We start from the raw sequence: 27,308 nt of genomic DNA, 5'->3' as shown, positions 1-27,308 counted from the left end.
GTGGGTGAGCATCTGCCCGGAGCCCCCCACCGCCGCCCCGGAGGGGCCTCAGGAGACACCGGCATTTCTTCCAGCTCGAGTTTCAGTGTCACCGCCGGGCAGGCCTGGGGCCTGGCAGTGGGCACAGGCACGCGGTGGGGCAGAGGGGTGCCCAGCTCTTGATCGCAAGGAGCCAGGTGAGGGAGGTGGGGGTCAGCACGGCCATCATTATAACTATTCAGCTGTTCTTCCCCACGTGGCCATGAGTTCTGGAAGGACCCATAGAGCCATGTGGGACGTCAGGAGGTCAAGAGGTGGCGCTGGGACCCAGGGAGCCAGCTGGGGACAGTAGAGACCTGAGCGTTTGGACGCCAGCTTTGCCATGTATGAGCGGTGACCTTGGGAAGGTCATTTGCGTTCCCTGAGCCTCAATTTCTTCAACTGTGAAATGGGATGGTAATGGAACACGCCGCAGAGGGGAGTGGTGAGGACCGGCCCAGACATGCCCTGACGACCTCGTTGCCTTTTCCTCCGAGGCAGACGGCACGATAGGCCTGGCTTGGGGTGCTGGGAGGTCTAAGTGAGAAATCCTCCTACTGAAGCTCTTGGCCCACAGAGATGCCCAGGAAATATGTGGGTTCCCTCGTCTGAGGCCACCTCACGGGCCTGCCTGCTGCCCCAGCCACCTCCCAGACGTCACCCCTGTGGATGGCTGGCAATGCCCTGGGAACGCCTTTGGCTCCTGGACCGCAGGATGTGTCTCTGCAGGACACGGTCCCCGGTCCCCGCCTGCTCACCTCATCTCCTGCCGCTGCAGGTACTCGTAGCTGTTGGCGCTGACGGGGCGCAGCCGCGACAGCAGGTGGGCCTGGCGGATGGTGATCAGCTGTCTGTGGGGGGCAAGAGTGGGGCCAGGGCTGTGGGAGGCGCAGTGGCCAGCGGAGGGCTCGGCTCCCACCCCCCTCCAGGATGCCCTCCCCGCAGGAGGAAGGAGGGGCAGACCTGGTTGCCCACCCTCACGCGCCAGAAACTTCCACGGCACGGGACCCCCGTGCAAGGGCTCTGGGGAGCCCCGAATAAACATCGTAAGACACACAAAAAAACAATTGTTCTGATTATAAAAGCAAGAACCGGATGAAATAAATCCTAGAAACAGGACACAGACTGGTGGTCGCCAGGGACTGAGGCAGGGAGGATGGAGAGAAACCGCTTGCTGGGTCTGGGGTCTCCTTTTTGGGGGATGACATGCTCTGCGGGTGGGTACAGGTGGGGGTTGCCCAACATGTACATGTACTAAATGCTGCCTAATACTGTGTTGTGTGTATTTTGCCTCAATAAAGAAATAAAAACACAGTAAAACATCACAGCCTTTTTGGGGGGCTGGAATCCTTCTACATCTTGATCTGAGCAGTGGCTGTGCAGTGGTGTGTATGGGTGCAAAAATTCATCAAGCTGTACAGTAGACATTTATGTGCCTTATTTTATGTATGTTAAGCCACAATAACATTTTTCAGGACTACATATTGACTGTCAGCATTTTATTTTATTTTTTTTTTTATTTTTATTTTTTTTGAGACAGAGTCTCGCTTTGTTGCCCAGGCTAGAGTGAGTGCCATGGCATCAGCCTAGCTCACAGCAACCTCAAACTCCTGGGCTCAAGCGATCCTCCTGCCTCAGCCTCCCGAGTAGCTGGGACTACAGGCATGTGCCACCATGCCCGGCTAATTTTTTTTTTCTATATATATTAGTTGGCCAATTAATTTTTCTATTTATAGTAGAGACGAGGTCTCGCTCTTGCTCAGGTTGGTTTCGAACTCCTGAACTCAAACGATCCGCCCGGCTCGGCCTCCCAGAGAGCTAGGATTACAGGCGTGAGCCACCGCGCCCGGCCTTTATTTTATTTTTATTTATTTTTTAACTGGCTTTTATCAAATACTGTCAGCATTTTTAGAAAGTACAGAAAAGCACCAAAAGCAAAGCACTGCAACCGTGTGACAAAGGTTTTGATATGTGTCCTTCCAACATTTATCCCTGTTTCCATAATTTTTTAAACAAAAATGGGATCATACACATACTGCTTGATAGTCTCATTTAATTTTATTGCAAACATTCTTCCAGGTCATTAAATATTCTTCCACAACTGCTATGGCTAATACAGTGGGCACTGGCCACATGTGGCTATTTAAATTTACATTTAAAGGAACTAAATTTTTAAATAAAATTTGAGACTCGGTTTCTCAGTCGAATTAGCGGTATTTCAAGAGCTCAAGGCATGGCTGAATACTGTGTTCTTTTATCAATAGTTTACACAGCCAGACACCATGCAAAAGCAGTCTTCCCTTTAAAATGACTGATGATATGCTAAGTTTTTCCATAGCATATCATTATTAAAGGTGAATACAAATAAATGAGAAAAAAAAAAAAAAGAGCTCAACAGCCGCAGGTAGCCAGTGGCCCCTGCACTGGGCTGCGCAGCTGTGGGCCACGCCCACGTGGCAGGGTGTCCTGTTGGACAGGGTTCTTCTAAAACACAGTTTCTATGGGCTGATGTGAATGCATCGTAACTCATTTAGCACTTCAGGCTGTTCCAACGTTTTTACTCTTATTGATAGTAAAACCAGGCTGCAGTGCAGTGGTGCGATCACAGCTCACTGCAGCCTCCAACTCCTGGGCCCCAGCCACCCTTCTGCCTCAGCCTCCAAAGTAGCTGGGACTACAGGTGCCACCACGGCTGGCAGAATTATTCACTTTAAAATGCTTTATGTTACGTGAATCTCACCTCAATACATTTCTAAAAAGTATTAGACTTCTATAAAAATAAGCACAAGGAAGCACAACAAAGCTCTGCTTTCTCCCGCAGTGGTTCCTTCCACCCTCTTTTGTTGTCGTTGTTGTTGGGGGAAGTGCTGCCCCAGGCCCTGGCACGCAGCACTAGGCAAGGCTGAGGAAGGACAGGACAGCGCCCTCCCTCCCAGGGGACCCCTCAGCGGCCAGAGGGGAAGCATAATACGTCTGTAGCTGATGTACATGGATGTGTACATACTCAAGGGCTGGAAAACCAGTGGATGTATATGCGGATTTACTTGAAGGCTGAAGAATGGTGCACAGGGGCGGGGCACAGTGGCTCACGTCTGTAATCCTAGCACTCTGGGAGGCCAAGGTGGGCGGATTGCCCGAGGTCAGGAGTTCAAAACCAGCCTGAGCAAGAGCAAGACCCCGTCTCTACTATAAATAGAAATTAATTGGCCAACTAATATATATAGAAAAAATTAGCCGGGCATGGTGGCGCATGCCTGTAGTCCCAGCTGCTCAGGAGGCTGAGGCAGGAGGATTGCTTGAGCCCAGGAGATTGAGGTTGCTGTGAGCTAGGCTGACGTCAGGGCACTCACTATAGCCTGGGAAACAAAGTGAGACCCTGTCTCAAAAAAAAAAAAAAAAAAGGCGCACATGGATGTGTATACATGTGGTGTATACAGAACAGTATGCGTGCATGTACATGGTATATACAGGCCGGTACACACGCACGTGTACACGCATGGCGTACATAGGCCAATGCACACGCACGTGTACATGCATGGGGTATATAGAATGGTGCACATTGACACATACATATGTGACATTCACAGAACAGCCCCGCCTGCGCTACGTCTGTGTGTCCAGGTGTGTGGACCCCGGGAGCTGCCCGCGGCGCCCCCTGGCGTTGTACTCACGGGCTGGTCATCATCTCCACGGACCGGTCGCAGGAAATGCACTTCACCCGCTCAAAGAGCTTCCTGCAAGACAAAACTGGCCAGTCAGGTGGCCCCGCCCTGCCCTGCCCAGGCGTCTGGAGTCCCACGTAGCCCCCAGGATGCCCCTCCAGGCTGCACACTCACTTCCTGAAGCCGGCGGCGCCGTCAGGGTCGAATCGGAAGACCTCAACCAGCAGCTTCTGGAGAATTTTCCAGACCTCTTCCAAGTCTTTCTTCAGAGAGTCCAGGTCACTGTGGACTAGCTGCCAACAGCCAAAGGGGAGAAAAGAAAGTCTGGTCAATTAATTCACACCCTGCCTCCTTCCAGAAACGGATTTGCAGCAACCTGCAAAGTTACATAGAGCATAACAAGAGTAAACAAAAGTAACGAAGTAGTCCAGGAAGGGGAGGATGATACCACTCGGGTTAAGATCCATACCCCTACTAGATACTATTGCTGGAGGGGAGCTGCAAAGTGAGTTTCCCAGCAGCCAAGGCAAAAAGAACCCACTATCAACTGCTTCCTACAAAAGATCAAATCAAACCTACTGCCCAACTGCAGGCCTGGGGGCCCGAGAACATTTATTTCTCCGGATGGTCCCCATGCACCTGACATTCACATTCAACACATATTTACTGAGGGTCTGTATGTGAAGTGAACAAGTCAGTGGCTTTAGTATTTAGTATATTCACAGAGTTGTGCAACCATCATAATCACTCCCAAAAGAAACCCCGTACCCATTACAAGTCATCCCCATTCCCTCCCAAGCCCCCAGGGCCTGGCAACTACTAATCTTCTGTCTTAACAAATTTACCTATTCTGAAAATTTAATATAGATGAAATCATACCATATGTGGCCTTTTTGGGTCTGGCCTCATTCACTTAGTGTAATATTTTCAAGGTTCATCCCTGTTGTGGCATGAATCAGTGCTTTGCTCGTGCTACCTATTACGGAATATTATGAACAAATAATATTCCATCATATGGATAGGCCACATTTTACTGATTCATCTGCTGATGGACACTTGGGTTGCTTCCACCTTTTTTTTTTTTTTTTTGAGACAGAGCCTCACTTTGTTGCCCAGGCTAGAGTGAGTGCCATGGCGTCAGCCTAGCTCACAGCAACCTCAAACTCCTGGGCTCAAGCAATCCTTCTGCCTCAGCCTCCCGAGTAGCTGGGACTACAGGCATGCGCCACCATGCCCGGCTGATTTTTTCTATATATATTAGTTGGCCAATTACTTACTTTCTATTTATAGTAGAGACAGGGTCTCGCTCTTGCTCAGGCTGGTTTCGAACTCCTGACCTTGAGCAATCCGCCTGCCTCGGACTCCCAGAGAGCTAGGATTACAGGCGTGAGCCACCTCGCCCGGCCTGCTTCCACCTTTTGACCACTGTGAATAATGCTGCTATGAACATTCATGCACAAACTTTTGTGTAGACATGTGTTTTCATTCTTCTTGGGTATAGGGCATGAAGCTCAGATTCATGCTACAGCATGGATGAACTTCAAAGACATTATGCTCAGTAAAAGAAGCCAGACACAAATGTTCACAAAGTGTGTGACTGATTCCATTTAAGAAATGTCCAGGCCGGGCGCGGTGGCTCACGCCTGTAATCCTAGCACTCTGGGAGGCCAAGGCGGGAGGATTGCTCAAGGTCAGGAGTTTGAAACCAGCCTCAGCAAGAGCAAGACCCCATCTCTACTACAAATAGAAAGAAATTAATTGGCCAACTAATATATATAGAAAAAATGAGCCGGGCATGGTGGCGCATGCCTGTAGTCCCAGCTGCTCAGGAGGCTGAGGCAGGAGGATTGCTTGAGCCCAGGAGTTTGAGGTTGCTGTGAGCTAGGCTGACGCCACGGCACTCACTCTAGCCTGGGCAACAAAGCGAGACTCTGTCTGAAAAAAAAAAACAAAACTCTCTCTTCTCAGTCGCCCATCGCCACTACTGAATTATTGAAGAGAAACAGAGCAGTGTTTGTAGAATGTTATCCACCTGTAATTTTGCATTGATTTGCGTAATTCCTCTGACTAAATGTGTCCCCACAAAGACCAAGTCCCATACATACCCCTTTGGCCCATTGCTCTGTGGCAGTGACCAGCACTCTAGGTACCCCTTGCATAGTTGGATGAAGAAATGGATCCCCATTATACAGATGAGAAAACTGAGCCTCAGAGAGGTCATACAACTACTGTGCATAGTGCAGCTGGGACTCAAACCCAGAGCTGCCTGATTCTAAACGCAATCTCTTCGGGCCGTACCGGCCACCCCAGCTGCAAGAACCACACAGCACTGTAATTGTTGGGGTCTGACAGTTCCTGCCTCTCTGTCCGACTGCACAAATCAAGGCAGGGGCTGTGACGCCTCGTCGACGTTTCCCCAGGGTCTGGCACATCCCGGGCGGCCAGTGAATGAGGAAGGAATAAATGAATGATTGGCTTGGTCCCCCCATGGACTCCCTCCTCCACGCCACACGGTCCAGCTGGGAGAGTCAGGGTACAGCCTCCGAGCTGGCCCCCAACTGCCCCTCTCGGTATTCACACCACTGGGCCGTCCGCTCCCGTGGAGCCTCCAGGATGTCACAGAGACGAGGGAGGGTCACTCTGTGGCTAAGTCATAAAAGACACTGCAGCTTCCTTCTTGCTCTCTTGGGTCCCTTGCTCCGAGGGACACCCTGAGGGCCACGCGAGTGGTCCTGAGGAGTCGCCTGTGAGATGAGGAACTGGGAGTCTTGCCAATGGCCACATGAGGGTGCCATATGTAATTTTAAATTGTATTTATTCATTTTTATATTTTAGGTACAGGGTCCTGAGGCTGTCCCCAAGACTGGAACGCAGCAGCACGATCACAGCTCACTGTGACCTCAAGCGATCCTCCTGCCTTGGCCTCTCAAAGCGCGGGGATTACAGGCCTTGAGCCGCCACACCCAGCCAAGGGCACCGCCTTTGAAGCAGCTCGCCTAGCCCCTGTCAAGCCCTCAGATGGTCCCAGCCCTGGATGACATCTTGGCTGTGACCTTGGGGGCAGACCCTGAGCCACAGAGCCAGGCTGCTGGGCGGCCCCCAAGTTCTTGCTCCTTGGGGAAGTTGAGAACGCTTGTTGTTTGAAGCTGGTAAGTCCCGGGATCATTTGTTACGCAGCAAGCGCTGACCAACGCGGGACACTCACCTTGGTGCTCACGTCCTTCTTGAGCCGCTCCATAGTCTTCTTCCAGTTGTGCTCGTGGGCCGAGACCTTGAGGAGCATGCCCTGAACCATCTCGTTCAGCTCGGTCGCCACGGTCTCCAGGTCGGCCCGGTTCGCCTTGCTCGCCACGGCGCCCCTGTCGGCTTTCTGGGGAGAGAGGGGCCCAGGGAGGGGCAGCTGCCGGGGTGGAGTGGGGGGCACAGGAGACGTCACACCCCTTGGTGTGTGACCTTTTCCAGTTCAGGACCCTGGACTTTTAGACCTGGCTTAACTTCGACCTTGGTGTCTGCGTGGGCTCAGACACAGCCCGGAGACCTGAGCCGTCGTGGCTTTCCTATCACAGGAAAGATGACGCCTGATACGGAAGCTCACATAACAGTCTCGCTCATCATGAGCGGGAGTTGATGGGACCACTTTTGAGAAGCTTCCCCTTCTCAAAACCTCTCCGTGTGAATAAAAGCGGAGGGAATTTCCGGAAGGCTTGCCCCGGGCCTTGCCTGGACGGCTGCGGCTCCCCGGCCTGGAGAGCCGGGCTGGGGGGGCCGGGGGAAGGCACCGGAACCCGCGATCTCGCACCTCTTTCAGCTCCTGCTCTATCATGCTCTTGGTCGCCATGTTCATCTCCAGTGCTCTGATTTGCCCCTGGAGTAACTGAGAACAGAAGCGAAGGCACGTCAGCCTCCCGCCTCCAGCCCGTCACGCGCTGGGTGGGGACAACGGGGCCAGGTGGGCAGCAGGTAGGTGGGCGCGCTGGAGGGTTTGGGCCCAGGGGTTGCAGGTGCCCAGGCGAGAAGGGAAGGGGCGTGGGACAAGCTGTCCCCTCGGACGCGGTGTCATTGAACTTCTCTGCACGGGGAGTTAGACCCACGGAAGGAAAGCACAAGCCAGTGCTAACGGTCGGCTCCCTGGATGTTTGAGGCAAGGTCACCTCTTCTGGTCCCTACTGGGGTCCCACTGAGAATTCCAGCCTGCCATCAACTGAGCCCTTATCACGTGCCACACACGCCGTGCCCAGGTGTTAGGGGGAACCCTAGTTTCCCATCCCCACCACTCCATGAAGAACCAACTCCCCACAGTAGCTCCACCCTCTCTTCTCCTACTGGTTCCCCAACAGGAGCAGCAGCCCATGTCCAAGAGCCTCCCGTGTCCCCAGAAGGCGGGGCCGCTTTTCCTCCCAAGCTGTGAAACGACTTTCAGCTGGAAGCCTGCTGCCCAGAGTTAAGACTACATTTCACAGCTCCCCAGGAACAGAAACAGACAGGTGTCTTTAACCTTCTTCATCCTCTATCCTCCCCTTTGCTGCTGGGTTGGACGTAGAGTTAATGACTGGAGCGCCAGCAGCCATCTTGGGCCACGAGGGGACCTTCTGAATGGAAGTCACAGAGTAGGACCATAAACACAGAGCTTGGGTCTCCAATACTGCGCAGCACCGTGCCAGCTCTGGCCTGACCTTCTGAATTTCTTGAACATGAAAGGGAAATACACTTACGTCTTGTTTGAGTCAGTTACGTGGAGGCTTTGTGTCATTCAAAGTTGGACCTGATTCTAATTAGCACCAAAGTTCCGTCACATCCACATCCCTGCCCCAAAGACGGGTCCCGAGTTCCAGAATGAGAAGTGGCGGTGTGGGAAGGAGCTCCTGCTCGGCCTCACGTCCAGTTGTTCCCTCCAACTCAACAGCAGCCTTTCGAAGTCATCAGGAGCAACTTTAATACTTAGATCCCTGTTCGGTTCTTTTGAGACAGGGTCTTGCTGTCACCAGGGTGGAGTGCAGTGGCATCATCAAAGCTCATTGCAGCCTCCAACTCCTGGGCTCAAATGCTCCTCCTGCCTCGGCCTTCCAAGTAGCTGGGACTACAGGCATGCGCCACCACGCCTGTCTATATATTTTTTTTTTTTTTTGAGACAGAGTCTCGCTTTGTTGTCCAGGCTAGAGTGAGTGCCGTGGCATCAGCCTAGCTCACAGCAACCTCAGACTCCTGGGCTTGAGTGATCCTTCTGCCTCAGCCTCCCGAGTAGCTGGGACTACAGGCATGCGCCACCATGCCCGGCTAATTTTTTTTATATATATATCAGTTGGCCAATTAATTTCTTTCTATTTATAGTAGAGACGGGGTCTCGCTCTTGCTCAGGCTGGTTTTGAACTCCTGACCTTGAGCAATCCGCCCGCCTCGGCCTCCCAAGAGCTAGGATTACAGGCGTGAGCCACAGCGCCCGGCCTGTCTATTTTTTTAATTTTAATTTTTTTTTTTTTTTTTTTGTAGAGACTTGGTCTCACTGTGGTGCCCTGGGCTGGTCTTGAACTCCTGGCCTCCCACCCACTTGGGTCTTTAGGTATATTCTCAAATAGTTAAAATCTAGAAACAAAGAGGGGCGATTAGGTGGGACCCTCTAACTTCCACTGCCAGCATCACTTGTGTCCTGGGTTGAATAGTGGCTCCCCCAAAATTTATGTCCACCAGAACCTGTGAATATGGCCTTATTTGGAAATAATAAAGGTCTCTGCAGATGTAATTAGTAATATGAGGTCATACCGGACAACGGGGGGGGGGGGACTTTGAATCCAATGACTGATGCCCTCATATTAATAAAAGAAGGTCATCTGAAGACACAGAGATGCACAGAGGGAAGGGGGCCATGTGCCCACTGAGGCAGGCACTGGAGTGATGCAGACATAAGCTAAGGCATAACACCTCTGGCTGCCAGAAGCTGGAGGAGGCAAGGGAAGATTCTTCTCTAGAGACTTCCATGGAACGTGGCCCTGTGACACCTTCATGCCAGACTTCCAGCCTCGAGAACTGGGAGAGAGAACATTTCTATCATTTTAAGACACCCAGATTGTGGTCACTTGTCACAGCAGCCACAGGAACTGGTAAACCAAGCAGGTAGCAGAATCGGGACTCAAACCCAGGCTCACCAGTCCCAGAGCCTGTGCCCCGGGCCACAGCACCCACGCGGGCAGGCTGGCGTTGGTCTTTCCGCCTCAGCCTCTGTTTCCTCCTCTTTAATATGGTACCGATTCCACTTCTTTTCCAGGGATGCTGGTGGGACTATTAGAAATGGGATCTAGAACGTTCCTGGCGGACAGGGTCCAGTGCACGTTAGCTATCAGTCTCGCCTGGCATGGAAGCCACAGCGCTGTGGATTTAACAGTTTGCTCCAGGAACGATTTTGAAGGCAGCCAGGGCCTTATCAAAGACTACTTGTCTACTCGAAAAGGGCATACGTGTTTTCCCTAGAATCAATAAGAAAGAGTCTGTCCTCACTTATTTTCCTGCTGTGATCTCAGGGGGAAGCGCTCTTCGAGAAACAGCCCAGAGGCTCCCAGCCCTCTTTGCACCTGCGAGGTTCCAGGCAGGGGCTGTGACGGAGAAGAGTCTGCAAAGGGCCCCAAGCACTGGCTGGTGGCTGGCAGCTGCCGCTGTGCAGGGGCCTCGGCTGGTGGCTCTGACTCTGGACTCCTGGGAACCCGAGGCCTGGCTCAGACAGGACCCTGGGGTGAGGGGGAGAGGTTGGCAGCTGACGTCCCCCCCCAGTCCCTCTCAGGGATGAATGTTGCCTAAACCTGGGCTTCCAGGACAGTGAGCCCCCTGTATTGGTGTCCCGTGACAGTCAAGGCAATTCAACACCACCTTGTAACAACGGAAATCCAAAATCGAAGCGTTGGCGGGCCGCGCTCCCTTGGTGGGCGCCAGGGGAGGCCCCTCCTTGCCTCTTCCGGCTCCCTGGGCCTCCCTGGCCGGTGGCTGCGTCACATAATCTCTGCCGCTCTCTCTTCGTGTGGCCTCCTGCTCTGTGTGTCTCCAACTTCCTTCCCCTTCCCCTCATAAGATCGCTTGTCGCTGGGTTCCATGCCCTCCCAGATAACTCAGGATGATCTCTTTGTTTCAATATCCTCAGTCGTGGCGGGGCGCGGTGGCTCACGCCTGTAATCCTAGCACTCTGGGAGGCGGAGGTGGAGATGGGGTCAGGAGCAAGAGCCAGACCCCATCTCTACTATAAATAGAAAGAAAGAAATTAATTGGCCAACTAATATATATAGAAAAAAAAATTAGCGGGGCATGGTGGTGCATGCCTGTAGTCCCAGCTACTCAGGAGGCTGAGGCAGGAGGATTGCTTGAGCCCGGGAGTTTGAGGTTGCTGTGAGCTAGGCTGACGCCACGGCACTCACTCTAGCCTGGGCAACAAAGCGAGACTCTGTCTCAAAAATAAAAAAAGATAACCTCAATCGCATCTGTAGAGACCTTTCAAAAATGTTTTCCTTTTCGTTTCATGGCTGCATTACATTCCATCCATCATGTGGCGAGACCACGTCCTGTGCTTCGGAGGCTGTGCCACACTCGGCGCCCAGCGGGCGCTACAGTTCTGATAGGACGCCCACGGGCTCTGCTCTCCGGCCTGAAGAACGGGAGCTCATCAGAGCTTCGGGCAGCTACGGACAGAAAGACGAGGGCGAATCCAGAGAAGAGAGCTGGAGGGGCAGCCGCACATGCTACGCGCACGCCGGGCCGAGCCCCCAGCGGGCCCTGCTCTGGGCACATGCGCCACCGCACGCCAGCCAGCCAGGGTGACAGAGACAGAGCCTGTCCCAAACACAGACAGAAGCACCGGATGGTGTCTCTCTCGTGGCCGCCGGATGGCCGGGGCCCGGGAGGGTGCCCGGTGCGGAGTGGACTCTCAACAGATCACGTTTGCTGAGCGAATGGGCGCGTGGGTCACAGGTTTTGCCCGCGGTCGTGCGCGGAACGCGGAACGCGTCCACGCCCACAGCCCGGTGCAGCCCCCGCGGCGTCGCCCCTGCGCTCAGGCGCTGCAGCAGGACCGCGGCCTCCCTGGCTCCCGCTGGAAAGGTCCGCCAGCGCGGCTGGCCTCTTGCCGCGTGGGTTCGTTTAAGAAATATTTAATAGGCCGGGCGCTGTGGCTCACGCCTGTAATCCTAGCTCTTGGGAGGCCGAGGCGGGCGGATTGCTCAAGGTCAGGAGTTCAAAACCAGCCTGAGCAAGAGCGAGACCCCGTCTCTACTATAAATAGAAAGAAATCAATTGGCCAACTGATATATATATAAAAAATTAGCCGGGCATGGTGGCACATGCCTGTAGTCCCAGCTACCAGGGAGGCTGAGGCAGAAGGATCGCTCGAGCCCAGGAGTTTGAGGTTGCTGTGAGCTAGGCTGACGCCACGGCACTCACTCTAGCCTGGGCAACAAAGCGAGACTCTGTCTCAAAAAAAAAAAAAAAAAAAAAAAAAAAAAAAAAAGAAATATTTAATGAATTGTGTGTGGTGGCTGTGTGTGTTTTTGTAAGGCTGGTCGAGAGAAACGGCGGAGTGGAGAAGTAACACAGGCATCTGTAACTGGCCGTGATCGATTAGTTGTGAACACCGCTGAATTCGGACCGGCAGGTTCCGCGTTGCACGCAAAGCTCCGTTCCGGGTGCTTCCGGGGTTAACGTTAACAAGCAATTAAATCTCTACGGCAGGAGACCCGGGAAGGACGTCCGGAGTCGGGAGGTAGGACGAGGAGCTCAGCTTGGGCACCGCTTGTTAGGGCCTCGTTCTTTGCCTGAGGGTCTGTGGGCCAGTGACAGCGACGGACTTGGAGGCAGACGCCGCACCCGCCATCGCCCCCGTGCGGGGCTGCCGCGGAGCTGGCACAGTCGGGCGTGCTGAATCGCACTGGCTCCAGGCCCATGGAGGAAGGAAGGGCACCAAGATGTCCCCAGGGCATGGTGACCAGGCCTCTTGGAGGAGCAGTGCTGGCAGGAGACAGCGTGGCTCCTCCTCAGTGTGCTCAGGGGTCTGGGCACGGAGCCCTGCAAACCGCTGCCCACGGAGGCCCGGCGTCCCCAGAGAGAGCCAGCTCTCCCTCCCGCCCGCTCCTCAGGCTCCGAGTTGGTCCCTTTTCCTGAGTTCTTTTCCATTCCAAGTTGCCCCTCGTGGGCCCCAGCCTGCTTCCGCAGTGCGCCAACCTCGGGGGGCGGGGCGGCAACCTGCCTCGGCTCGCCTCGCCTCTGCCCTTCAGCCCCCACATCCCAATGCACCCCGCTGCCCCACATCCCCCTGGCTGGGACCAGAAGCCTCCATGAAAACACCCCCAGGCAGGTTCGTTAGGGATTTTGTGTCTTTAAACTTGGGGGCAGGTCAGTCCCTCCCACCAGGAGCCATCCCTTGATGCCCTCCCCAAAGGTCAGGGACACCTCTGGGATGAGGTACAGGCTGGACTCGTCCGACCAGGTCACTAGGCCAGCTCAGTGAGCAGGGCCCCTCAGACCCCGGGAGAAGGTGTCCGGCCGAGTGAGTCCCTGGGGGGCTGCCCCGTGCCCGCCTTGCTGTCCCAGCGTGGCCCGGTGCTGCTGGGCGCTCGGGAGCGGGCCTCGTCCCTCTGCTGGCGTGGGCGAACGCACACGCACACCCGTTGGCGGGAGAAATCCTTATTCACCATGGATTCATCCTGCAAGTGTCACTGAGCCTGCACTGTGCTCTTCTAGGCTGTGGGCGGCGCGGTGACGAGCTAGGCAGGCGCTGTCCAGCCCTTCCGCTCATGTATGTGTGTGTCTGGGGGGGAGGGGGCGTTCGTTTGCTTTTCAATGAAGTATAATTTACGCAGAGTAAAATGCCAGCAAACCCCGACTGCTCCACCCCCGCCTCCAGCGCACCCACTCCTGCCGCCTTGAACCTTGGGGCAGGGTCTGAGTGGCCCAGCGGGGAGCCCTCCCCTTGCCCGCCCAGCCCCCTCACCGAACCTTGAACTCGTCCAGGCGAGACTCCAGCCTCTCCACCGCCCTGTCCAGCACGAGGTAGTGGTCCTTTATCATCTCTATCTGGTGGCCCCAAACTCTCTCAAGTTCCTCCTCCTACAAGGGGACACACAGACAGCCAGGGCCTCTGCGTCTGAGGCCACCCTGGCCCGGAGGGGGCCTTGGGAGGGCCTAGGCCGGCCGAGAAGCAGATACCTGACCAGCATGTCTCCAACCTGCCGCCTCAACAGCCCCCGGGACACTTCTCCGGAGGGATCCCGCAGCCCCTCCCATCGGGGCCTCCTGCTACGAGGCCAGGAGGGAGGGGTGTGCGGGCTGCTCACCTCCAGCCCTCATCTCCTCAAAAGCTCTTCTCTGCCACTGGGGACACTCACCTGTAGCCTGGCCTTCTGGAGGTTGTTCAGCTTTTCCTGCAGTATGTCCACCGTGGTCCCGAGCCCGGCAGTGCTTCCCATGTTGGCTGAAAGCAAAGGAGGGGGGTCTTGGCTGGGGGCAGGGATGGAGCGAGACGATTGCCTGAGCTCCGGCTGCTTCTGTCAGAGGCGTGTGGCGCAGCGCCGCCGGCAGGAGTGCACGGCGGGCTCGAGGGCCTGGGAAGTGATTTTCAAGTTTCTAAAAAATTTTAGGAAAAAAAATTTTTTTTTTTGGAGGCAGGTTCTTGCTCTGTTGCCAGGGCTAGAGTGCCATGGCATCATCATAGCCCACTGCGATTTCGAACTCCTGGGCTCCAGTGATCCTCCTGCCTCAGCCCCCCGAGTAGCTGGGACTACAGGCATCAGTCAGCATCGCCCGGGAACAGGTTAGAAACAAAAATTCTAGGGCCCCACCCAGGTCCACCTGGTCAGAAACCCCGGCCGGGGTGCAGCAGTCTGCTCTCCCGGGCCCTGGGGAACCGCGCCTGCAGAAGGCCCTCTCCCCACTCCCCCGTGGCTGCCCACGAGGGCCGTGACATCGGGGCAGGAATCAGCCGGTCCCACGGTGACCCAGAACGTGACTATGGTCTTTAAGGACACGTATTTTTGCCTGGCCGTTGCTCCTAACCCCAAACTGGCCACACAATCCAGGGTCTGCTTGGTGCTGCTGGACACATCGGCTGAGCTGAGCTTCCCATAGCACCGCCGTGCAGCATGATTTTTATGGGCTATCGCTAAGGAGTTTTCAAGAGTAATTTTAAGGCCGGGCGCGGTGGCTCACGCCTGTAATCCTAGCACTCTGGGAGGCCGAGGCGGGCGGATTGCTCAAGGTCAGGAGTTCAAAACCAGCCTGAGCAAGAGCGAGACCCCGTCTCTACTATAAATAGAAAGAAATTAATTGGCCAACTAATATATATAGAAAAAATTAGCCAGGCATGGTGATGCATGCCTGTAGTCCCAGCTACTTGGGAGACTGAGGCAGCAGGATTGCTTGAGCCCAGGAGTTTGAGGTTGCTGTGAGCTAGGCTGACGCCACGGCAGTCACCTCTAGCCTGGGCAACAGAGTGAGACTCTATCTCAAAAAAAAAAAAAAAAAAAAGAGTAATTTTGAGATGTGACTTTTCTCAAGTGCCAACTTTAGACCCTAACAGCCTCTCTCCCCTAAGGTAAAATCTCACTATACGTTCAATATAACAGAATAGACTAGTAAGAGGTCACATGTGTACCCCAAAGGAATGAATGGCTAATGGTTGAATGTAGATTTTGTTTGGGGGAGCCAAAGGGAGGACAGGAGGTACTTCTGGAAGGCCGGAGGGAGGACCTGAGCCCTGCTGGCCCTCTCGGGGACAGAGCAGGCCTACCTAGAAAAGTCAGGCGCTGGTTTAGGCTGGATGACAGCTGGGCAATCTCCTCTTTCAGGGAGTCGTGTTGAATAGGGATCTGGGCTATGTAGTTCATGGAGTACTTGACGGCTTTCTTCTTTTCCTCAGGGCTCGCGGCCTCCTTGGCTGCTATCATAGCCGTCACCATGGCCTGGGACACAGTGGCCTCGGGAGTGATGACAGGATAGTAGGGTGGAGAGAAGTTATCGTAGTCTGCCTGCACCTCTTCCAGCTCCTCTTCCAACTCTTCCTTCTCATCAATGAGGGCCCCCCGGGAAGGCCCTGCACCCAGGACATCTGAAGAGAGCCCGAAGGGCCCAGATGTGGCCATGGATGTTGCTACGCTGGCCATTTTGGTGGCAGGGGCATCCTTGACCACCTTGGCAGCGGCCGTGGCTGCCTGGGCTGCTGAGCGGGCGCTGGCTGCGTAGGCTGCAGCGGCGGCAGCGGCGAAGGCCGAGGTGGTTTTCATCCGCTGAATGGAAGGCAGGGCATCCTGAGGCTGTGCTTCCCTTGGGGCCCCATCCTTGGGGGCCCTGTCCTTCCGGGCCGCGTCCTTGTGGGCTCTGTCCTTTGCCTTCCTATGCTTTGGGGCTTCCTCCTTGGGGATCCCATCCTGAGACATTCTCCGGAAGGATGCATCAGTTTCCTCCCTCCTTTCCTCCACAGCCGGGAGCTGCTGGGCATCTGCCCCGTAGGGCTGGAATGGCTGCAGCGGAGGAGGCCATGCTGAGCCCAGCTCGGTGGCAGGCGGTGGGGCCCTGGAGGCGGTGGGGCCCTGAGTCTGAGCAGGATGCTGAAAGGGTAAGCCCAAGGAAGCCTCTGTGCCAGGCCTGGGGCCACCTTCAGGAACAGGCCAGACTCCTGGTGGCATAGGCCAGACTCCAGCTGGCAGGAGCTGGGCACCTTGGGCAGCCCAAGGTGCTGTCATGAACCCAGGCATCCCACCGGGCCCCACCACAGGCCCCAGCCAGGCCATGGGCTCAGACGGCAGCCCTGGTGCAAGACCAGGTGTGTGCCCAGGTGCGGACTCAGGTGTGTGCCCAGGTGCGGACTCAGGTGTGGGCCCAGGTGCGGACTCAGGTGTGCGCCCAGGTGCGGACTCAGGTGTGCGCCCAGTTTCGGACTCAGGTGTGCGCCCAGTTGCGGACTCAGGTGTGCGCCCAGTTGCGGACTCAGGTGTGGGCCCAGGTGCGGACTCAGGTGTGGGCCCAGGTGCGAACTCAGGTGTGCGCCCAGTTGCGGACTCAGGTGTGCGCCCAGGTGCGGACTCAGGTGTGGGCCCAGGTGCGGACTCAGGTGTGCGCCCAGTTGCGGACTCAGGTGTGCGCCCAGGTGCGGACTCAGGTGTGGGGCCAGGTGCGGACTCAGGTGTGCGCCCAGTTGCGGACTCAGGTGTGGGCCCAATTGCGGACTCAGGTGTGCGCCCAGTTGCGTACTCAGGTGTGCGCCCAGTTGCGTACTCAGGTGTGCGCCCTGGTGCGTACTCAGGTGTGCGCCCAGGTGCGGACTCAGGTGTGCGCCCAGGTGCGGACTCAGGTGTGCGCCCAGGTGCGGACTCAGGTGTGCGCCCAGGTGCGTACTCAGGTGTGCGCCCAGGTGCGGACTCAGGTGTGCGCCCAGGTGCGGACTCAGGTGTGGGCCCAGGTGCAAACTTAGGTGTGCGCCCTGGTGCGGACTCAGGTGTGCGCCCAGGTGCGGACTCAGGTGTGGGCCCAGGTGCAAACTTAGGTGTGCGCCCTGGTGCGGACTCAGGTGTGCGCCCTGGTGCGGACTCAGGTGTGGGCCCAGGTGCAAACTTAGGTGTGCGCCCTGGTGCGGACTCAGGTGTGCGCCCTGGTGCGGACTCAGGTGTGGGCCCAGGTGCAAACTTAGGTGTGCGCCCTGGTGCGGACTCAGGTGTGCGCCCTGGTGCGGACTTAGGTGTGCGCCCAGGTGCGGACTCAGGTGTGGGGCCAGGTGCGGACTCAGGTTCAGGCTGAGGTGCAGACCCAAGCTGGGGCATGAGCGCAGGCCTGAGGGCCGGACGTTGGCCTGGCTTCTGGGCATCGCCGACTGAAACTTCGAGGGTAGACTCCTCCTCCGGCGGGAGCTGTTGGGCCTCGTATTGCCAGGCGGTCTGCAGGAGCTGGGGGGGTTGGACGGGCTCTGAGACCTGGGTGGGACGACCAGCTTCGCCGTACTCTGTACTCTGTGCCAGGGCAGCGTCTGGGAGCTGCTGTGTGGTCTTCCACAGACTGGATGGTTCCAGCTGCGGGATCGAATCAGCATCCTGCAGAGAAAGGGGCTGAGAGTGCCAGGCTGACTTCCCACCCCCTCACCAGGCCACCCGCAGTCACCTGCCTGCTCCCCGTGCCCCTGCCGTCCTGCCGCCTCCCCAGACCCTCTGCTTCTCCTCGTCTTCCACCTTCACTCACTGAGGAGAACATGGCCTCGTGGAGCCCGCTCCAGAGCACCATCTCTTCGATTTTGGGGATGGTTCGAAACTTGTTCTGGAGAGAAATCTGCAGGGTGACCACAGGGAGGAGGCGTGAGCCTGGAGGGTGCAATGCCCTCAGGGGGCTCCCCGTCCGTACTGACCCCCACACTTGCAAAGAAACGTTTCCAGCCTGTGTCCTCCTCACCCGTCCCCACCCCAGCGCCAGAGACACTGGAGATCAGGGACCAGGCAGGAGGATGGGGCTGGGGTCCTCACCATGTCTCGCTGCAGCAGGTTCACCTTCCTGTTCTGTGCTCTCAAGTCATCGGTGAAGATGTCTATTCTTTCCGGATGTATCTGTCAAATGAGCCGGGTCTGTGGGCCAGGGTGCAGGTTCTGGTCCTAGCCCTGCCTCTTCCCACCACTTTAGGTGGCTAAGAGCTTGAGAAAGACGATTGGATTTCACAGCCAGCATTTCCCAGGGAGTGGGAAAGGCATAAGAAAGTGTTCATGGCTGGGCGTGGTGGCTCACGCCTGTAATCCTAACACTCTGGGAGGCCAAGGTGGGAGGATCGCTTGAGGTCAGGAGTTCAAGACCAGCCTGAGCAAGAGTGAGACCCCCATCTCTACTAAATAGAAATAAATTAATTGACCAACCAAAAATATATATACAAAAAATTTGCCGGGCATGGTGGTGCATGCCTGTAGTCCCAGCTACTCGGAAGGCTGAGAAAGTAGAATTGCTTGACCCCAGGAGTTTGAGGTTGCTGTGAGCTAGGCTGATGCCACAGCACTCACTCTAGCCAGGGCAACAAAGTAAGACAATGTCTCAAAAAAAAAAAAAAAAGAAAAAGAAAAGAAAAAAAAGAAAGGGTTCCATGGACAAATGAGTTTCAGAAATGCTGAGCTAAAAAGCATTCAATAGACCGGGCCCAGTGGCTCTTGCCTGTAATTCTAGCACTCTGGGAGGCTGAGGCAGGAGGATCACTTGAACTCTGGAGTTCGAGACCAGCCTGAGCAAGAGTGAGACGCTGTCTGTACTAAAAATAGAAAAATTAGCCAGGTGTGGTGGCATAAGCCTGTAGTCCCAGTTACTCGGGAGGCTGAGGTAGGAGGATCTCTTGAGCCCAGGAGTTTGAGGTTGCAGTGACCTCTGATTGGCCTGGGCAACCAATCAAGAAACTGTCCCTGAGGAAAAAACAAAAACAAAAAAACAACTCCAAGAAATGAGCCAAGAAGCCATTGTTTCTCACACAGATTTGTCTTGTCTAGGTGTCCTTTTTGGTATTTCATGATGCAGCTTCCTGACAGCTCCCTTTCTGCTTAGATGGGAGCTGCCTAGCCCAAGACTGAAGTTCTCACAGCTGCTGTGATAACCAAATCAGCTGTGGACTGTCCTTACATGTTATGGCAGGATGTTAGGACATGCTCAGATTGATGGTTTGTGGCTACAGAAGGAGATAGAACATGTCGTACTAGGTTTATTCCACTTTTCAGTGTGAACAGAGGTGTTCACATTGAAGAGGAAGAGGTGTTCTTTCTGCTAAGTTGGTGGAATGTGACCCTAGAGTTGCTAAGACTTGGGGAGTACCTGCCTGAGAACGAAGCCAACCCAGAGAGATGTCAATATCGTATGAGCACCTAGATCTGGCTGTACCTGAAGGCATCCCTGGACTTATAGTAAATGAGACAATAAATCCCGTATTTTTCCTGAGGCAGGATGAATTTGATCTATATCACTTTTAACTGATATCTTAACACAGTGGGGCATGGGGCACGGAGGGGTCACAGAGAACTCAGTGGAACAGGCCAAGTGGCTGGGCCACGTCAGCCCCTTCTCTGCCCTCACAGCTGCATTCTTTGAGAATAAGCTTTCTAGATTTTCCTTGTCACCCCAACCACCAGAGGGCTGAGCAGCATGGCTAGCACGGAAGGTGCAGGGGAGGGTCTACCTTTTCATACAAATCCTTCAGCCTGTCCACATCCTTCCTGAGGGTCTCGGCGCCAACCTGGAGTATGTGGAGATCGGTGAGCAAATCCTGCAGGGTCTGCATCGACTGAGGAGGGGGAGAGGAGGAGAAAATATGAAGTTGGCGTGGCTCGGGGAGAAGGCAAGTGAGGTGCGGAAGCTTCCTGGTGACAGCCTTTGTCCCAGGGGTCCCCTTGGCTCTCCCAAGGCGTGGGCTGGAATGGACAAGGAGGCCAGCCAATGAGACTGACGTCAACAGTGCTCTGAGTTCCAAGTGGCCAGGGTGGGAAAGAGGCAATTCTGCATTTGAATCTACTCAGTGACCAGTGGCCACTCATCACGAAGCACCCCACGTCCTTTCCCGCATGACACGTGCCAACCAGGGCAACTACGGAGGGAGAAAGCATAGCTCGTCCCCGGGCGGGAGCCATAGGAGGCTCAGAAGCAGGGGAGACAAGACCGGATTTACATTGTTAAAGGATCCCTCAGCGGCCGGGCTCGGTGGCTCACGCCTGTAATCCTAGCTCTCTGGGAGGCCGAGACGGGCGGATTGCTCAAGGTCAGGAGTTCGAAACCAGCCTGAGCAAGAGCGAGACCCCGTCTCTACTATAAATAAAAAGAAATTAATTGGCCAACTAATATATATAGGAAAAATGAGCCGGGCATGGTGGCGCATGCCTGTAGTCCCAGCTACTCGGGAGGCTGAGGCAGGAGGATTGCTTGAGGCCAGAAGTCTGAAACTGGCCTGGGCAACATAGCAAGACCCCATCTCCATTATAAAATAATTTTTAAAAATAATTACATTAAATGTAAATGTATTAAACTTTCAGTTAAAAGGCAGAGATGGGCAGAATGAATAAGAAATCATGATCCAAGTACATGCTGTTTATGAGAGATATATTTTATTTATTTATTTATTTATTTATTTATTTATTTATTTATTTATTTATTTTTGAGACAGAGTCTCACTCTTGCTTGGGCTAGAGTACCGTGGCATCAGCCTAGCTCACAGCAACCTCAAATCCTGGGTTCAAGCAATCTTCCTGCCTCAGACTCCCGAGTAGCTGGGACTACAGGCATGCGCCACCATGCCCAGCTAATTTTTTGTATATTTTTTTAGTTGGCCAATTAATTTCTTTCTATTTTTAGTAGAGATGGGGTCTGCCTTTTGCTCAGGCTGGTCTCGAACTCCTGAGCTCAAATGATCCTCCCGCCTCGGCCTCCCTAGAGTGCTAGGATTACAGGCGTGAGTCACCTCGCCCGGCCTATTTATTATTTTTTAATAGAAACTTTCTGAGATACAATTCCTAAAATCCTTGGAATTCTGAAGTGGTAAGAGTCTTTTTGTTGCTAGTGAGTTGACCTATGGCTGGCTGCCCATAGATAGTAGCTTCAGGATGGGGCTGGTCACAGGAAAGACAAAGGCATCATTAGAGGGCTAAGATGTTTCAGCCCACCCCCATCCTCTGGGGAGGGAAGAGGGGCTGAATGTTAAATTGATCACCAATGGCCAATGATTTAATCAGTGGTGCCTACATAATGCAGCCTCCATAAAAGCCTCAAAGAGTAAAGTCTGGATAAGCTTGTGAATAGCTGAGCACAAGAGGGCTTCCAGGAAGGCGAACAAGAACATGTCCACGTGCTGGCTGAGTGGCATACTCCCACTCCATGGGGACAGAAGCTCCTGTCTGCTTGGGACCCTTCCAGACCTCATCCCCTCAATCTTTTCATCTGGCTGTTTGTACCATTTGTTTTATTACTTTTTTTTTTTTTTTTTTTTTTGAGACAGCGTCTTACTCTGTTGCCTGGGCTAGAGTGCTGTGGCGTCAGCCTAGCTCACGGCAACCTCAAACTCTTGGGCTCAAGCGATCCTCCTGCCTCAGCCTCCCAAGAAGCTGGGAGGTTGGGACTACAGGTGTGCACCCCCATGCCTGGCTAATTTTATATATATATTTAGTTGTCCAGCTAATTTCTTCCTATTTTTTTAGTAGAGACGGGTTCTCCCTCTTGCTCAGGCTGGTCTCGAACTCCTGAGCTCAAGCAATCCTCCCGCCTCGGCCTCCCAGAGTGCTAGTATTACAGGCATGAGCCACCGCGCCCGGCCTAAAATATCCTTTGTAATAAACCATTAAATGTAAGTTAGCATTTCCCTGAGTTTTGTGGGCCACTTTGCCTCAGTGAACCCAGGGAGGGGGCTCAATTTATAGCTGAGCCGTCGTAAACACAGGCATAATAACCTGGGCCTTGAGATAGGCATCAGAAGTAGCACTCGGTCTTGTGGGACTGAGTCCTAAATCTGTGCGATCTGACACTATCTCCAGGTAGACAGTGTGACCTGCCAGACCAGTTCTAATCAGCCCTGTCCTGCTGATAACAGGACACAAGTTATTTTACAGACACAGAGCCAAGAAGGCGCAAGTCATGCGGCTGGAGCACGCGCAGAGAAGACTTCAACCTCGAATAACACCGGAAACTAAAGTCTCACCGCCCACCCCCACCCCCACCCCCACCCTGCCCCTGATGGGACCAACAGATGGAGATGTGACCAGAACCTGAACACTGGTAAGGGTCAGTTGTCTAGAAATGTCTCATGATAAGATCCCTTTCCATGCCTTACCGTAAATTGTCTTGACTGAAGTCTTCTCAGGTAAAAGCGGCCCTGCCAGCTGTTATGCATGCCACCAACCTGTCCACCCTAACCCAGAAAACTGGCTGCAAATCCCAATCGGCCAGACGGATTTGAGCATTGCCTCCCGTCTCCTCGCCAGTCGAGGCCCAGCGCCATGGTGTTGGCTTCTACGTGCCTGTAGAAGACAGCCCATTGCCCACTCATGGTGGTGTCAGGACTGACTTGAACGGGAGGACGCCAGCTGATGGCCACGAGGGATCCATGGCTCGCCAGCCGGTGTGGAGAAATCCCCACATGTCCAGTGGCAGCAGTGTAGGGGAGAAACCGAGTTTGTTTTTTCCACTCAGAGGGTCCGTCTACCGGGAAGATATAATTATACACATGTGTGCACTTATCAGTGGAGCCCAAACATACACAAAGGGAAAACTGACGGAGCAGAAAGGGAAAAATGGACAATTCAACAAGAATCGTTGGAGACTCCCAGGCCCCATTTCCAATAACAAATAGAATAACTAGACAAGAGATCAGCAGGGAAGCAGAGGCTTGGACAACCCTGTAAGCCAGCTAGACTTGACACATATCTCTAGAACGTGCTACTAAACAGTGGCAGAGGCCGGGCGCGGTGGCTCATGCCTGTAATCCTAGCACTCTGGGAGGCCAAGGCGGGAGGATTGCTCCAGGTCAGGAGTTTGAAACCAGCCTGAGAAAGAGCGAGACCCCGTCTCTACTATAAATAGAAAGAAATTAATTGGCCAACTAATATATAGAGAAAAAATTAGCCGGGCACAGTGGTGCATGCCTGTAGTCCCGGCTACTCGGGAGGCTGAGGCAGGAAGATTGCTTGAGCCCAGGAGTTTGAGGTTGCTGTGAGCTAGGCTGACACCACGGCACTCACTCTAGCCTGGGCAACAGAGTGAGACTCTGTCTGAAAAAAAAACACAAAAACAAAACAGTGGCAGAACACACACTGTTCTCAAACGCACAGAGGACCCTCTCCAGTGTAGAAGATGTGGGAGGCTATAAAACAGGCCCCAGTACATCTTAAAGGGACTGAAATTATGCAAAATATGTGCTCTGACCACAATGGGATTAGACATCAGCTGCTCCCCGTAGCTCGAATCACCGCACAAGCTCTGCCTCCTGTCAGATCATTAGGTTCTCCTATGCGCGTGTGAACCCTACTGTAAACTGCGCAGGGAGGGAATCCAATCCTCTCCCTCCCCCACCGCCCGTGTAAAAATCGTCTTCCATGAAACTGGTCCCTGGTGCCAAAAATGTTGGGGGCGGCTGGTATAGCAGCCCTGTGCAGGCTCGGGGAGCTGGGCTTGTCCAGACTTGCTCTCGCTCTCTGTGTGTGTCTCTCTCTCAAGAGTGCTTCACGAACATGCAGGCTTGGGCTGCACCCCAGCGCTCACAAAGGCCTTAAGGGGGCCTAAAGCAAACACCCCCCAGAGATAATCAGCTGGATTGGTCACACAGCCATCCTGGGAGCTTTGGAAAATGGGAACGCTAACAGCCCTTCCCTGCCACGGAAACGAGGAATGGGAAAGTGCTTTGCAGCACTCTGCGAGGGGCGATTCCAAGGTCATTACTATTATTGCAGGAGCTTCAACCTTGATACCCTGGGGCCCCAACGCGACACCTTTAAGCGATGTTATGAAATACCCAGAACCCAATTTAAATGCAAAGCCATTTTAACTTGTGCAATACACAGCAGGTGTTTTGATGCTGTTGGGGGAGTAGATTGGGGAGAGAGTTTTGAAATCAAAAAAGCAACAATGGGTTGTTACAATCCCCTAAGACTGGGACACACCACTTTATAGAAACAGGGTTGGCCGGAACCGTCCTAAAAACCAACAGCTGACATCATCCCTCGTTCTCTCCTGTGATGCCAGCTGCAAGCGGCCGTCATTGCAGATGAGAAAAGCCAAGGCCTGAGCGAGGCACACAGGGACTCCGGGCCACAGTGTTCTGAAACACACGTTCGCCAGGCAACCCCGGCAAAGACACAGTGTGTGGGCCGCCAGCCTGGCTGGTGGGTGGGTGCAGACAGTTGGCTAAGCAGCCTGCACCACTCTCAAACCATGGCAACGCTTCAATTGGTCATTGTGGTAACCGTGGGCAACTTCAGTCAGGCCAGGACAAAGCAACATTCTCTTAGCGGAGGGGACATTCCTCAGCAGCACAAACAGCCCTCAGAGGGCTGAGAGGCACAGCCAGGTCCGAACCTGTCCCCGAGCCCCTTTCGCCCCTTTTGTGAGCTGGGCGGGTTCCCTGCTGAGCTGCTCGGAGCCCTGGTGCATTCTCCCAGCCACCGGCACGGCAGGCCAGGGGCAGGCCACGGGCAGGCCGCGGGCAGGCCGGGGGCAGGCCGCCCCTGCAGAGCAGGCACCCTGGACACTGCCGTCCACCTGCGCTGCCTGCAAGGCCCTCTAGGTGTGACCTGCCTTCGGCTACCCCGGCAGCCTGGTCTCCAGTAACGATTTTGTCTCGTCTGATACAGACTCCAGTCTCTTCTGGTTACTGCTTGCATGGAATATCTTTTTCTATCCTTTTACTTTCTGTTTTTCTTCTTCTTCTCTTTAATATTCATCCCCTGATACATGGATATCCTTTCACTTTCAACCTACTTGTATCTTTGAGTCTAAAGTGCGTCTCTTGTAGGCAGCATATAGTAATCAGATCATGTTTGGGGTTTGGGGTGTGTGTTTTTTACTTGGTGGTTGGTTTTTTGTTTTGTTTTGTTTTTTAGACAGGGTCTTGCTCTGTCCCCTGGGCTAGAGTGCAGTGGCATCATCATAGCTCACTGCAGCCTCCAGCTCCCGAACTTAAGCGATTCTCCTGCCTCAGACTCCTGAGTAGCTGGGACTACAGGTGTGAGTCACCACGCCCAGCTATGGCTTTTTTTTTTTTCTTAAACTAACTGCCAATTTCTGGTTTTTTGGTGGTAAAATACACATAACAATATTAACGTGCACAATTCCAAGGCCCTTAGCTTATATGTCACTGTCTAGTTCCAAGACATTTCATCCCCTAAAGGGAAACCCCTCCCCATCAGCAGTTACATCCCACTCCCCTCTGCCCGAACCCTTGGAAACCACTGAGCCACTTTCTGTCTGCGTAGAGCTGACTATTCTGGACGTTTCGTGTAAATGGAATCGTGCAACACGTGGCCTTCGCATCTGCCTTCTCCCACGTAGCACGGTGACTAAGGCTCATCCGTGCTGCTGCTTCGCCTCTCTCGCCCCGCAGCGGCCAGACGGGCTCCTCCTCTCCCCACAGACCCTGAGCTCTGTCCCCCGTGTCCCTGCAGGGCTCTTGGGGACGCCTGCCATTGCCGAGATCACAACCCACCCCGGTTTCCCTGCTCAGGTCAGATTTCTGAATAGTAGTCACCGTGACCCCAGATCGGGCACCTCGAGCATGCCGAGCTCTGCGCTAAGCGCACCCCACGCGTTGTCTCGCGTGGTTTTAATCCAGCAATCCCAGGAGGAGGCAGCCATCCTCAACCACTATCGTGCCTCCCGCTCCAGGAGGTAAGTGGCCGGGACACCCGCCACCCAGACCCAGCCAGTCACTGTCCACTGTGCCGTTTCTGGCACCGTGACCTTGAGTGGGTTACTTAACCTCCCGGCGCCTCCGTTTCCTCGTCTGCAAACGAGGGAGTGCCGGGTGCAGGGGCGGAGGGAGGGAGTGCAGGTGGGGACAGTGAAGAGATGGGGGCAGGAAGCCCGGGCAGAGACCAGCTTTTCCAAATGACCCTGACTCCGGGGGGGGATCCAGCTAGATGCCCCGGGGGACACAGTCTGGCTCAAGGAGGATCTAGGACACGCCACCTGCCTCCAGGGACAGGAGGGCAGGCACAGGCTGGATGGACGCCGAGCTTGGTGGCCTGTCACCACCCACCTCCCAGCCACACTAAGATGAACCAGAGGCACAGGGTGGACACGGGCAGATGTCTGGCTGGAGGTAAGAAGACAGGGCGGGGGGGGGCGCGGAGTTCTGGGGGCCGGGTGCTTCGCGCCTGCAGAGCGCATTCTCCACCCACAGCCTCTCGTCTAATCCTCGGGGCCACCGGAGTGGAATGTGTGCCCATTTGGCAGAGGGGGAGGCTGAAGCTTGGACAGGCAAAGCCATGTGCTCAGGACATGGCAGTGTCACGGCCAGAATCACATTTTTTTTTTCAGCAGCTCAACCCAGACCCCTCCAGACTTCAGTCTCCCTGGGAGCAGGGCTGTGTCTCATTCTGGTTTCTACATTCCTGCCAAGGTGGAGCCTGGGAGGAGCATCGGGAAGCTGGGGGGGGGGGGCTTTTCCAGAGCTGCTCGCCGGGCACACAGCTGGGCACTGTGGGAACTCACAGAGCTGCACGGTTTCTGTGTGTTCTGAACACGCTTCGTAGAAAGGTGTTTTTACAAGCCCTGCAGCATGAACCTCCCGCTTGTGCTGAAGGAAGCGATTTCAAGCACACAAGCGAATGAGCAGGCACCTTCCACAGGAGCTGGCCCGGGTGGGTGACAGCTTCCACCCTGTCTGGTCTGGGGCTTTGTAAGCAGCAAAGGCGTGGTCGGGCACCCACTGAGGCAGAGAGCAGAGGTAAGGCTTGGGAACTGCCCCCCAGGGACCCTCCCTCCCTTCCTCCCTTGGACCCTGGGCTATCCGGATGGTGGTGGGGACCTGGGGAGCAGTCTCCCCGCCAGGACCCAGCCCCCAACCTGGTGGCAGTCTCAGCGCAGACCGGCTGGCCCCAGCCCCAAGCACCTGGCAAGTCTCACCCCTTCTTCTCTGCCCAGCCTCCATCTTCGCTCTGCGTGTTTCAGCAGGGGTGCGGGGATTTA

General features: G+C 54.7%; 1 protein-coding gene and 1 non-coding gene across 2 annotated transcripts in view; one reads left to right on the top strand and one right to left on the bottom strand.

Moving 5' to 3' along the window:
* C19H16orf96 (chromosome 19 C16orf96 homolog) overlaps window positions 1-27,308 on the bottom strand; it is a 34,357-nt gene that overhangs the window by 5,815 nt on the left and 1,234 nt on the right. The window contains exons 2-12 of the mRNA XM_075995039.1: window positions 19,825-19,929; window positions 18,149-18,229; window positions 17,871-17,957; window positions 15,433-17,725; window positions 14,033-14,118; window positions 13,644-13,754; window positions 7,480-7,554; window positions 6,886-7,050; window positions 3,855-3,973; window positions 3,690-3,752; window positions 777-869 (exon numbers count right to left, since the gene is read on the bottom strand). Coding sequence (XP_075851154.1) covers window positions 777-869; window positions 3,690-3,752; window positions 3,855-3,973; window positions 6,886-7,050; window positions 7,480-7,554; window positions 13,644-13,754; window positions 14,033-14,118; window positions 15,433-17,725; window positions 17,871-17,957; window positions 18,149-18,229; window positions 19,825-19,929 — 3,278 coding nt within the window. The remainder of the gene's footprint in view (window positions 1-776; window positions 870-3,689; window positions 3,753-3,854; window positions 3,974-6,885; window positions 7,051-7,479; window positions 7,555-13,643; window positions 13,755-14,032; window positions 14,119-15,432; window positions 17,726-17,870; window positions 17,958-18,148; window positions 18,230-19,824; window positions 19,930-27,308) is intronic.
* LOC142862499 (small nucleolar RNA SNORA15) lies at window positions 2,250-2,384 on the top strand. Its single transcript, XR_012913585.1, has one exon. It is a non-coding gene; the product is annotated as a small nucleolar RNA SNORA15 (small nucleolar RNA).

Source organism: Microcebus murinus, chromosome 19 (assembly GCF_040939455.1).
Source record: "Microcebus murinus isolate Inina chromosome 19, M.murinus_Inina_mat1.0, whole genome shotgun sequence".
NCBI classification, from domain to species: domain Eukaryota; kingdom Metazoa; phylum Chordata; class Mammalia; order Primates; family Cheirogaleidae; genus Microcebus; species Microcebus murinus.
The sequence above is the reverse complement of the archived record's forward strand: the minus strand, read 5'-3'. Positions and strand labels throughout refer to the sequence as shown.